This window comes from Onychostruthus taczanowskii, unplaced genomic scaffold, assembly GCF_017590055.1.
Source record: "Onychostruthus taczanowskii isolate IOZ18803 unplaced genomic scaffold, ASM1759005v1 scaffold30, whole genome shotgun sequence".
NCBI lineage: Eukaryota > Metazoa > Chordata > Aves > Passeriformes > Passeridae > Onychostruthus > Onychostruthus taczanowskii.
This window is the reverse complement of record NW_024500350.1, coordinates 6,137,797-6,151,604: the sequence shown is the minus strand read 5'-3', so window position 1 is coordinate 6,151,604 and position 13,808 is coordinate 6,137,797. Positions and strand designations below refer to the sequence as shown.

The 13,808-nt window shown below is 41.0% G+C and overlaps 1 protein-coding gene across 2 annotated transcripts in view; it reads right to left on the bottom strand.

The window, feature by feature from the left end:
• Positions 1-13,808, bottom strand: part of CEP112 (centrosomal protein 112) — a 160,191-nt gene that overhangs the window by 84,976 nt on the left and 61,407 nt on the right. For both annotated transcript variants that reach the window (XM_041409570.1, XM_041409569.1), the window contains exon 20: positions 3,241-3,423. In XM_041409570.1, the coding sequence (XP_041265504.1) occupies positions 3,241-3,423 (183 nt within the window). The remainder of the gene's footprint in view (positions 1-3,240; positions 3,424-13,808) is intronic.

Genomic DNA, 13,808 nt, shown 5'->3' with positions numbered 1-13,808 from the left:
TTGAAGAATAACAACATTATGGCAGTTCTTAGAAAACGTACAGGATTCAAAAGCCTACAAGAACACAGCATGGCATAAAAGCCTTTGTACTGCTTTGACTTTTATTGACCTACAAGTCAATTTACTCCTCCCCAAGCATTACAACCCCAGGTGAAAAAATCAGAGGAAGACTCCTGGAAATGGAGAAATTCAGGCGGAATGCAATCGTGATCCAGAAATTTATCATCAACACAAAAGGTGATAGGCTTCAATCAAACTCCTTTCTTGAAAATATATTAGACTTACGCTTCACAAAGAAATAACATTCTTTTAAATTTAATTAATATCTGTCAAGGCACTCAAATCTTATTTTTTATACTCTAGTTGAGATTAAAGCATTAATAAATATATTTTAATAAAATCTAACCATTTTGTATGGTGTCTTTCACAGTACCTGAAGACCTACGTGAAAGTAGAGACTTTGGATATGCAATAAAAAAACTAAATTAATCTTTACAGTATTAGTAAAAGAAATTGATCTGCAGTACCCAGTCATAGCTGTCTTCAGGAATATAGTGAGAAATACATATTTTAACCACGTATATTAGGAAATACGTATTCGCTTCTCTTTCATATGGAAAAGGATTTAAGAAAGACTTCCAGTGAATACCTTTAATAATGGTGCTTTCACATCATTCACCCAACACTGAGCAGATAGGTCCTTCAAACCAAGCTACTCATATATGATTAACACTAATTATTATTTAAATTTTTCAAATAACCCAGCAAATCCACTTTTCATTTCGCCAAGCAAAATGGCCTCCGCTCCTATTTCATCTCACCTTCGCTGCGACACAAAGCACTCTGAAAAATTACAGCTGTCAAAGATGGTTCCAATTTAACAGGTTTTTAAAATGCAGTGCTGTTAAACACCCATTAAATGAGTAGGTTACCTTTGTTTAGAGCCTGACAAATGTTTCATAAAGGACATTGGCCGTTAGTCACATCAGACATCCAAAACACGCATTTTCAGTTACATAAACATATGCGAAGATTAAAAAAAAATTATTAAAAATCTGGGCTATAATTCCATAAGAAACACGAGTATTGTCTGTTGAGCTCAGTGCAAAGACAGAGGTGGATCTGAATACAAAGACCAGAGAAAGGAATGACGAGCAATTTATTTTCCCAAATGGAAAAATCTGCGTTCTTGAAAGCTGGGACGGTCTCACTAGAATTTAAACAAACAACAGCTCTTCTAGTCAAAGCAACTGCCCTTTCTTCCCTGATTTACATGTCATTCTCATGGCAGCAATGTTCAAATGACTGTACAGGGATATTCAAACTACAAAGAAAAGCTCTGTTAAAAGGCCAAACTCTGCTTTTCAGACTGTTCAGATTCCCCCAATAGCTGTGAAATTTCCCAGCTTTCCACAGAGCACCTGTGGTAGCATTGTTGGTCCCCTGCAAACGGAAAGCACAACCAAACTTTGGGCTCCAGCCTCTGCCAGAAATGACCCCCAAGAGCACAAATCAGAGCTGGACACCTCCCAGTTCTCAGGATTTGCTGAAGAGATTCCCCTTCCTTTTGTATTCAGTGTTACAGAGCAACACAGGAACTGGGATGAGCGCTAGTGTGTAGACAGAATAATTCTATGTAATTCCAAAACTGTCTTCTTTTAATGTGGGAGTTACAGCTCTGCCTTTGTCCACAAAAAAAACCAAAAAACCAACATCAGAAATGCAGGTGAGAGGAGGCTACAAGTCTGAAAAGACACTCGCAAACAGATCCAGAGCTGAGATGAATCTATCCTGGGCCAAAAAGAAAAAATGCAAAGATAAAAACCAATCCCTTGAACCATTTAAGGCTTTGTTCGCTGTTACAATGCAGCGAAAAATAAAAGGCGAGGTTTAATTTTTTTTTCAGAGGCCACCTGAGTATCCCCTGCTCAAGTGTTCTCACAAAGTACATCCCGTTTTCATTGGAAAACCACAATGGTAGAAATGGAGAAATCAGTCCTGGCTTTGCAATATACCTCTCAACCTCCCCCAAGAAGCCGTTTGCTTCCTAATGGACTTCCTTAAGCCAGAATTTCGATAGTCTGAGCCGTTCAAAGTAAAAAATCAATTGATTTTAAAAGTAAATTTTCAATTCAGTTTCATCTAGCTCCATTGGAAGTGTTAGTAAAAGCCACAGCCTACCAGCCTACGGGAAAGTAGAGCGAAAATGCTTCTTAGTCTGAGCCTAACATCTCCTAGGGAAGGTGGTGGTGCGCGGAAAACATGTCAATAAAGATGCTTTACCAAAATGTCCAGTTTGCGTATAAAATAATCCATGCGTGATAAGCAATTCTAACGCTGATTAGGAAAGATTATTTTCTGTAAATTCTTTAAACTAGAAAATCACCTTAGTTTTTAGAATATTGTCATTGCAGGCCTTTTTAATAAGGGCTCTTAGGAAAATATACCACGCCGTCCTTACAAAATACATTGGAAAAAAAGGCAGTAAGATGGTTTTTGAAGTGAAAACTCATAAAGATCATTTTCCATGCTGACAGTGTGCATTTCATCCAGAAGTTTGAAGAGTCAAATGCTACCTCAGCTGGGGGTTATTCTGCCAAATGGCTTCCAACAGTGACCACAGAGATGGAGGATGGGAGGGGTACGTGTGTGTAGGAAAATAAACGTGATGGTAAGCGACCCCAAACCCACATCATCTTATCAAACATCCGACACACGGAACCAAACGCACAATGCAAATCTAGAATACAAAAACTGAAACAAAAAAGACATGAACAAAAGGAAATAAAGCCATTTGTGAGTTACCTGCAGAGATTTAAAACAAAAAAAAGCACACGAACGAAGCAGATATAATTCACATGGATTTGCCCAGGAAGAAGAAAAGGAGGGGTGAGTGTGAGGGCTGGGGGGGAAAAAGAACAGATACCTTTTTTTCTTAAACAAATCCATCATGAAAGAAAATGAGACAAGATTATAAATAGGCCGAGTTATAGCGCACCATGGGATTTTTAATCTGGCTACCTGTGGTTTTTGCACTTAAAGCCCTATTCAGCACTAGGAAGGGAGGGGGGAAAGCGGAAAAAGAAAAAAAGAAAAAAAAAGAAAATCGAAATCACGTTTATGTGCCAGTTTCGCAAACGCTCCCCCAGCGAGCACCACCAACAATGCTGGCAAACAGGAAACACTCATTATCAGCAATTTCTAATAAGCGGGCGCCTTTCAAGCGTTATTGATCGTTACCTGGCCGTCTCGTTTCCTGCTGTCCTGAGTTTGGCTCTCGTGCTCTGCCATGGCAGCGTGAAGCTGCTTCTCCAGTTTCTCCATCTCCCGTTGATGGTCTCGGACCAGGCAGTCCTGCGCTGTGTTGTGCTGCTGGAATAGGTGCGTCTTCTCCTGTTCATGCTCCAGCTTCAGCTCCACTATCTGATTGGACAGGGAGGAGTACAGTTCATCAATAGAACATCCTTGTCGTCATGACAACTCGTCTACAGCTTAATTTCCCCCTTAATTTCATCAAGTTGGCAATTTTATTTTTACGTCACTATTACCTCACCTCTTAAAAAGCCACCGTTAGCGTGACAGAATTCCTCCAGACAATCCCAACAATGGAGACAACCGAGCAAATCCAGCGCATCCTTACCCAATTTGTTGGTACAAATGTCGGAAGCGTACAAAAAAATAATATTAAAAAAAAAAAAAAAAAAAAAAAAAAAGGGAAGCATTGTCGCATTGTGTGGCGGGTGCCCCCGTATCCCGCTGCTGCTCCTCAGCAGGACTGAGGATCCTAAATGGTTAATAGGCAGCCCGCTCGCCCCTTCGCTTAAGTATACACACACACAACCCCCCACCCCAGCAATTAAAGCTTTGCAAGAATTCTTTATGATTTCCAAAGCGAACGCTCTTCCTGCAATATTCCTCAACGCTGGCGCGTAGAGTTGTCTTTTTTTTTTCTCCCTTAAATAAAAAAAAAAAAGAGCAAGAAAATTATAAAAAAAACAAAGCCCTATTATCCCGTTGTCAGCTACGCTATCCCAACATAAACAGATGTATGTGTTCCAGAAGGGCACCTGCTGTGCCGCAAGCTTGCACCATGATTTCATAAGAAGCCCTCTATTCTCAGGAGCCGTTCCCAGTCCGCACCACACTGGATGCTGTGACCTTGGCCACTCTTAGCCTCTCCCCGCTTGCCTGAATGGCAGCCTGAGACCAAGGGCCTGGTTGCTGCAGCTTTGATATTAATCCTCCCGCCTGCGCACAAAGGCACCCTACCTGGCCTGCACACTGGAGCGGCCAGGCCGCCTTTGAAGCAGGTGATGAATAGGGACGGCAGGAAGCCGCTTCCCCACTGAACTCCGGGCCACACAGCTGCTAAGAACAGTCACTTGGATTTTTCTTCAGTTTTGGTGGATTTCGGAGAAGGAGGAAGGGGGGGAAGGAAGAAAAATAACAAAAAAAAAAAAAAAAAAAAGAGAAATCTCTTATCGTGAACATGGTGGGGTATTTTCAGCATGAGAAAGGAAAAAAAGAGCGGACGGGAGGAGCCGCTGTGTGAGCGCCGAGAGCGCCCGGCACCTTATCTTAAAGCTGTAGCATTCAATTCTGGAATGATATCAGCTGGTTGCCCGGCTTCCGCGGGGAAAATTTGAAGCTAAATTAAAATAAATTTTAAAAAAAAGGGCATTTTCTCAAACTGCAGATCAGCGTGATGCAAGTTGAAAAGGGAAGTGCGCCATCCATGCCGTGGTTGGGAGCATCCGTCCGCAAACGGAGCGAGAAGAACAGATGCAACACTGCACGGTTTAATGTATCTACATTATTTAATAACAGTAAAGAGCTCATTAAAAGATGCCTGAAGTCCCTGCAGGGGTTAGCCCCTCACATTTTCCAGGCTGGGCCTGGGATCCTCACACAAAGTTCTTTACGCCAGGTTTTTGCCCAAGGTTTCTGTACAAACCTGGCTTCTCTTGGATGCTCGCGGTGTCCATCCTGTGCCTAAGAGAAAAAGCTGTTGCTCCCTAAAATAACTGTAGAGCCTTTGCCTGATTTAGGAGAAAAAAATGTTTAATGTTCTTTCATAAATAAGACCTGATTAAAAAGAAATCCTGTCAACAGGAGAGGCCTTTCCCCTCAAATATTTTGCTGTCTTAATTATTGCATTTTCAGTTGGTTGTTCCATGCAGGTCTGGGTTAAGGCACTTTGCTGTGGAGAGCTTCAAATATTGGAGATGTCACTTTTTTGTCAAAAGACAAGGCAGCAGGCAGGGAATGTGACCCAGAGGGAGCAGGGGACACATCCTGCCTCTCCAACTCTTTACACCTTTATCACACCAACCAAAGTAAATTGTTTTGTTTAGTAATCTCTTCACTGTCAGCATTTATAGACACAAAGATTTTAATTTAATAGGTGGAATGAGCAAAAGGTCCTTCAGCAGGAGGGGTGTCCCTTCAGCTCATCCGTGGGAAGAGAAAGGGTGGTACCATGAGGGGAGGTGTTTTACAAAAGGCAAATTTGTTGAAGAAAAATTTTAAAACCCTCCTCATTTAAAGGTACGTATTCCCCAAAATGGTTTTGGTTTGGTACTTTAAGATGTTTCTGGCAGGGAGCAGAGGTGGAGAAACAGGAGAGAAGAGAAAGGATGAGGACCAGAACATTTTCATCCCTCAGAGGCCTCCACACCCATCTTCCCTAATGAATATTAGCAGGAATTCCACATTCCCAACCAATAAAATAAAGAACACAAAGTGACTGAGGAGCCATTCCCTGCCCTGGTGAGCACTCCCTGAAGCTCCTGCTCCTCTCAGAACTGCTGCCAAGCACTATGGCTTCTCTTCCACTCCTCTCTGTCTCATTCTTGTATTTTTATTGGCTTGTTTTTTAAAAGGAAAAAATAAATTAACATATACCAAAAAACAGAAAGAGAAAATCCATGCTGCTTTTCAGCAACGACAGGACCTCATCACAGGAAACTGCATGAAAATTGTATTAATTCTTCACAAACCAGACAGATTCTGTCTCTTCTTTGAGGTAGAGAGCACCTTTATGAATGATATAACAAAACCACCTCCTTCAAAAATTCTGTCATGTTGAGATCTTGTTGCGTCTACCCCTTGATGCTGAGCACTCCATCAGATCACATTCAAGTGTCTGCTGCACTCCAGCACTTCAGTGTCCAGGGACAGGCACTGGTAGGTGCTATACATTTCAGCCAGACAAGCAACACGATGTTCACAATGGGCATTAGGGGCGAGGCTGAAAAGAAACATTCATTAAATAATCGTGTGTGCCCTATTACCATAATCACAGAGCATTCATTGTGCCTTGGATGTTTCCTCATCTTGTCCTCCCAAAGATGAAAATCTCTCATTCCCTTCCCTGAGCATCTGTTCCTGTCTCCAGCCATAGCTTGGACACAAAACCAAGCAGGAATGTCTGTCTAACCTGAGAGAGCCTCTCTTACCATTGCTGTTATCAAGTAACATAAATATTTGAAAACTATGATTTCTTCTTAGCTGAATTCTTCATTTTTTGTTTCCACACAGTGTGACAGAGTAACGTTCAAGGCAACAGCCAACAGGTGATTTACTAAACGGTCATCAGAATTACACTTTAAATTTAGCTTTTAACCAAAGTTTAAATTCCCTTACTCTTGCACAGTAAGGATGTTAAGAAGAAAACAAAAATTCTTAACAAAGAGCTAAAAAAGATTAATGCAAGAATTGTGACAGTCTCTTGTTGTTCACTCACACACACACAAACAAAAAGATGCCAAACAAATCTCAGCGTGGCTTGTGCCCAGGGCAGTGACACTCAGCTGATGAGCACAGGCAGATGGAATTGCACTCACAAGGGGAGGTGCTTTAGGACAATTTGCTAAAACAAGAGACAGTCTAATGCAGAGCCAAGGTGAAATCCTGCTGCTGTTAGCACGCCTGAAGAACAAAGATTGACAATAAACAGCCCACCGATCGCAGATGTTTTCAGAAGCCAAAGATTTGTAATTTAATCAACACCAGCAAATACCTTTTGAAAGTCCCTAATTTAGACAAGGCCTTCTACTACCCAGTTTTTGCTTTTACATCACACGCTAAGTTTAGGCTTTTCAATTTTAGAACAATTTCAACTTGTTCTCAAGAACAAGCACGCCTTTGAAATTCTTTTTAGAGTCCCCAAAGGAGGGAAAGGAAATTAGTTAGCTCACTACCTCTTTGAAAAATGTAACTGCTACAATAAATATTTGACACCAAAGTATGAAAATTCATGTAAATTTATGTCCGCAATTCCAGAAATATTTTAAGTAACACCTATATAAAATATGGTTTTGCAAGGCAGGATGATTTTATAAGCACTGTTTTGGCATGACTGAACTGAGGGCTGGAGAAGCCACCGATGGATTACACGTGTCACTGAGCTAAACTCACTCTGCAGCACACCTACAGCACGTCTGCTTTCAGCATTTCCATCCTAAAATCATTTAAGTGTTTGTAAATCAGGCGTTTGCATGATTAGCCTGCCGAAAACTGGCCCCAGCCTCTGCCCAGGCAGGGCACAGCACATGAACCGTCCCCAAAGAACAACTCCAGCAAAATGGAGCATTTTCTGTCTCCTTAGCCTATCAATAAACCTGCGTGTTCCATGAGGATATGGGGATTACCCATCCCTGAAAATACTGCTGCTGAAAGTAATCTGATCTAGCAGACTGGAGGAGTGAGCGTTAATCACGTTGGGGTTTTGTTCAGCATAACTTTGGGCAAAAAAGGAGCATCTTCACTGCAAGTTAAGGGAGAAAACCGGAACCTCTTTTGCCCGAGCTCCTTTGCAGCAGATAAATTAAACTGATTTTAATTTACACTTTTTTGGGGGGGAGATTTTGCTGTAAGTTGAAACACAAAGGTCTCCCAAGATATAAGGGCTGTATTGAGCCAAGGGCAAATGGGACAGTGAAAAATACATCTGTGCAGAAGTACACATTACCACACGTGGGGTAATGTACATGACTTTCTATTTCATTGCAGGCTGCAATAATTTAATTGGTATGACTGTTTTCTGTAATACTTATACCTTTTCACCAACCACTAATAATTCTTTTTCAACTGCGAACTAAGAATTGCAAGAAATTCTCTAACAGAAACAAGCTGGTCTTTAGCCAAATTGCAGTTTGATTTATCCTCCCCTAAAATAATGCACCTGAATGGTCTCACTCTCACTACATAAAATTATATTCTTGATCTGTACATTTTTACTTGTAAAGGCTTTTTAGAATTTTAATATTTTTAAAGTATGGGCAGTGCAAACCTCACCTCAATCATTCCATCCTCCCAATCTTCTGGCACGAGTAAATTTGTTTTAAATCACAGAACCACAGAACTGTTTGGGTTGGAAGGGACCTTTACAGCCCATCCGATTCTAAGACCCTGCCATGGGCAGGGACACCTTCCACTATCCCAGCTTGCTGCAAGCCCTGTCCAACCTGGCCTTGGGCACTTCCAGGGACGAGGAGTCCACAACCTCTCTGGGCCTTACCACCCTTACGGTGGAGAATTTCTTCTTAGTATCTAATCTCAACCTGCCTTCCTTCAGTTCAAGGCTATTCCTCCTTGCCCCATCACTACATGCCCTTGTGAAAAATCCCTCTCCAGCCTTCTTGTAACAATATACTGGGAACAGAGTGGCATGCCATGATTAAATCCAACTTGGTGCCACAATGAACATCAGGAGGTTCCTCCCCAGCCCACCCACACCACCAAACCCATCTCAGGCTGCAAAGAGAAATATTTCTTTCCAACTAACAGACCTTGAGCCACTGCAAATGCCTGTCTGCAGCAGGCTCTGGTGCAGAACTTGCTGTGTGTAGTCTTTGTTTAGGGATTCAGTTTATCCAAGGACCTTCTTTGAACACAGAGCTGCCTTCCCAGGCAGACTCGCTGTTTACCGCAGGCACCCGTTTGTGTTTCTGGAATCGCCTCCCTCTCCCTCCTCCCCTCAAAGTGGATTCTTTGACTACACAGGGAGCTCAGGCTTTCAACTCTGAATCACACACGACTCAGATGCCTGAAGGAGACCGTGCAAATACCCATCTGTCTGGTTAACAATTCTGTAAACAGCAATGGCACCATGAGAAGATTTCCACCCACTCTTCACTTGGAGGTTAAATTCGTCTCCTTTTCCCATTTGTGAGTTTTAGCTATAAAGTAAAAAGTTGATGTTGATTGAAGAAACTATTCCTCAGATATTCTGCACAAATGGTATTCATCTGTGTCTTAGGATGGTTCAAAGGAAACGTTTATGCATCCTAGATTAATTTATTAAATGAAATTTATGCAGCTTGTTGCCGATGACATGAAAAATTTAGAGCTTCTACTAACGTGCTCATTTGGCCTCCTTGCAAGAACAGACTGTATTTCAATTATCTTCGAGTACAGACAAAGAGGAGAGGAACAAAGCTTTTCACAAAGACTCTCTCCTCACAACTAAACCAGCATACTAAAAATGGATTGTGGATCTTTGAAAATAAATGGCCAGGTTAACGTACAGCTAAGAAATGCTTGGGACATCGGTCTGTCCGAGGAACAGCAGATTTCAAACTGGGCTTTGCAAGTGCTTCCTTCACTTGGGTGGGTAACAGACTGGTAAAAGAGAAGCTAAAAAACCAGAAAAACAGAAAATTAAGAATGAGGCCAGAAGGAAAGCTAGGATGGAAGTGCAGTGGCAGGAACTCTTAACAGCAAGGGTATGGGGACAAAGCGAGCTGGAGTTCCCTATTAGTGTTAATTACTAACTGAATGTTTTGCCTGAGAGAACCTCACTCTTTTCTTTAAATTAACCTCACTAGAAAGTTATAAAAGACAAAAAGATCTACAGAATATTCTTCCTCTCCTCTCCTCTCAATAACACTTTCCTCTGCTCCAGCATACTGCTAAAACAAGAATAATGTCCCAGCAGCACCTCAGATGTTGTCCTTGCTGCTGGCAGGTAACATTACAAACATGCTTTTTTCACTTTTAACCAGGTATTTTGCACTTCTTTACCTCACTTTCTTTATTATAAAAGGCATATTTAACTTAACCACACCTTTGTCTTGCTGCCAACTTAAAGGCATTGTCTATTGACTTGTCTTTAGCATGATTTCAAAGTGATTTCATTAAATACCCAGGAAAATATTTCTGAAGGTGTCTTTCTTCCCTATTTGGATACATAGGACAAGATGACAACTCTAATTTCTTCATAACTTTTACAGAAGTCAGAACCCAACAATAAATGTCACAAGAAAGGATTTCCTGAGATATAGGGAGATTCTTCAGCTATCATGTAACAACTTTCCACTTTCCTATGGAAGCATGAATAATTATTTTGGAAGGAAATAAACACAGTTAAAGATGAACCAAACCAAAAGGATTATTTATATATTTAGGCTGGCATTTAATCTCAGAGAGTATGGCCATAACTCATCAGGTAACCCCATCCTGCTATCACAGTAATTCATCAACTGGTTTTTTGTGTGTTCTCTCCCTGCTGGGAAATAAAATTTCCTAGACTTTGGCTCACTTACTAATCTTGCATCTCATTTATTTCACATTCACTCAGTCACTTCAACAACTGCTCACAGCACAAAATGGGTGTAACAGTGATCACAGCGATTATTAACGGTTTGGGGGTTTTTTAAAGGACAAGCTAATGTCATTTAAGCATTAGGATCACATTGAGTTCACTGGAAGTGTTCCATTCTCAACAATTTATGAAAATCTGCTTGAAACAAAGGTGTGCATGTACTTGAGTGCGCTGGGCAACGTCCCAGCATGAAGCCCTGTCCCATCTCTGCCATGGAACCACCACTCCCCATGAGAGATGTGCTCTCAGAAAGTGCTCAACTGACAAGGGTATGGGAAAAAAACCCAGCAAATTCCTTAACTTTTCTGTCAAATTTGACTAAAATCCATTACTGAGAAGTCTGGGCACACGATCTTTCAAACATTTGGGCTCATAGAAGATGAACTCATCAGAAACACTTCCCAGGTATTTTGAGCTGAATTGAGGATGTAATTAGAAAGTAGGGGGAAAAAATGAAAAAAAGAAAAAAGGGAGGGGGTGCAAAAAACCAAACAACCTTTCTTCCTGTGCTGACAGTGCCATAAAGCCCAACTACAGATACTGCAACCATTTCAAAGGCAGGAAAGGCTGAGGCCTTCACTGTGCTGTCCACTGGCTTTGAAGTGCCGAAAGCAGCTGCTCCCAGCAGATAGGAACTCTGGTGCTGCTGGAGTTATTTTTTTTCTTCAAAATATACTTTCAAATCTAACAGCTGCAAGTAGAACAAAGTTGAGCTAAAGTATATTTAAAGAAGAAAAAAAAACCCACCAGTTTCTCTCTCTGAGCGTGTTCTCAGTGGATACTTCAAAAGCAAGTGGCACCAAATCAGATGAAGCTGGAACCAGGAGGGACACGTGACAGCTGAAACCAAATACTGCAAGATCCAAATGTTCCTTTTTGCTTCATTAATGGATTTGAGTGCATTTGAAAAGCTAATAAAATATTAACTGCTGTGGTTTTTCCCAAATTATTTTTGAAGCAAAAGACAAAGATAAATAAATATCAATGTATCAGGTTATTTGTTGTAATAAATATCAGATAAATACCAATATATCAGTATGTCTAATCTGCAGGCAAAACCATCTTTCAGCCCCACAGTGAACAGTCCAGATTCACACCAACAATTGTTTTGAAATCAGTATTCAAGCAGAGTCCTGTGACATCAACCATTCAAATAAAGCAGAGAAGTGAAACCACTGCTCTAAGTGCCTACACTCCCAAAATATCTCTCAGACTGAAGAACTGAATAACACATCAGTTAATTTGGTTCTTTATTACCAATCTGATTAAAATTATGGGCAACTGAATTGTCCAGGTTGCCATCAGTGCTACCCTTGCCACTCACCACAAAAGCCAACAAAAATAAATCTGTAGGGCAATTTCCCTTCCATTTTTATGTCTGAATTTCATTTGACAATTAGATTCAGACACTTGAGGCAGAACATGCCGAAGCAATCACTACATTTCTCAGGTAGCTAAAATATCCAAGTTTTTGGTTGGGTGTCTATTTCCAACTGGAAATCTGCTGGAGCCCTGTCAAAATGTATCCCCACTTCGAATTCACTGCTCTATTTAAACATTTTAAATCAGTCTGCTCCTTGCCAAGTAACAACCAAAGAAATATGCAGTAAAACAAGGCAAGGAAAAGTCTGCTTTAAAAATGGCTTAGAAGTTCTGAAGCATAAATAGAGAGCAGTGCAGAGAAACAGAAGTTGGAAGTACTGAAAGGAAATTTGGAGAGTGGAAGAACTGAGCTCATCCTGCTCCGTGGTGGGGCTGGAGGGGCTTTGTGCCTCCCAAAAGAACCTCATTCCCAGTGATAACCCCCTGCAATCTGCAGGAAGGGGCACGTATTCTTTATGCTCACCAACTTTCAAAGAACATTCCAGATGAAGGACAAAGAGAAATAAATTTTTAAAAAGGGCATAAACAGGATTCCACTGAAAATTCTTCTTAGGCTCTCATTGTTCAGCTGTTTAGGGCTGAAACCCTGGGGTTCCAGTGATGTCTCATAAAGCTTAGCTGTTCTTTCTTACAGTAAAAGCAGCTATACTAAATAAAATAAATGGGAAGCAGTAAACATCTCAGTGAAAAATGCTTTCACTGATGTTTACCACAATATCAACATTGCTACAGAACAGATTCACCAAAACATTTTTAACTTTCATATTAATTTCTTGCTTTGTGAGTTTTTTGACACAGTCTCCAGAAGGTCTGAATATAAGAAGACACATAGAACCAAACCATGACAATATGAGACATTATCATTTGCCTTTAGTGTGCAAAGTCAGCTGAATATTGGCAGAAAATTTTATCTATGGCTTGGTGGATGTTACTATAACAGTAAAAAAAAATTTACTCTTTGTAGGTAGAACAGGAATGTTGTAACTCCTGATACACTGCAAGTTAGCATTTATCTCTACAGATTAAAATGTGGGATGGGAAAACGGGAACAAAACCTTTTAATAAATGCTTAGTTGGGACTTTAAAGATGCACTACAAATTATGAGAACTGCAAAGAAAAAATGTGAGCCAACCATATCCCTAAAATGATGTGAAAATATGACTAAATAAAAATTCCTTTCAGGCAGATGTCCAACTGATCCTGACACTCCCATCGCCCTCCTTTCAGCAAGTCCCTGGCACACCAAACTTCCTCACCTTTCCTGCACAAATCCCCAGTATCTCTGACTATTTCTGAATCACTAAATGCAGGAATCACCATAAATAACATCCCCCAGTTAAGATGAACACCTGTGAGATGTCCCTCACCCTTCCAGAGGCCAGCATGTCACCTCTGTCAGGTGGCAGCACAAGTGGTGACGTTGCTTTGATCTGACCCAACAAACTCCCTTCTGTTCCAAGAGCCACACACAAAACACACCATTGTTCCTCCCCAGCACAGAGCAGGGGTCTCTCAACACCTACCAAAGTGATCTTGTTCCTTAATTCCCTGAAAAAGCCCCTTCCAGATGGACCAGAGCAGGCCTGGCACCAAAGCCAACCGCAGCGTTTCATCCTCTCATGGCACAGAAGATAAACAGAAATGAAACCACATTTCCCTGCTGGAAATTCAAGCTTAGATCCACACAAGAACAGTGATAAGAGAGAACTTTCATGGATTAACCACCTCATTCCTACAAAGTACTAAAAACCCTCTTTCAATCCTTCAGCAGGTGTTACCAACAAAGGCCACTTTAGTTTCATGACCAAGTACCAGCTC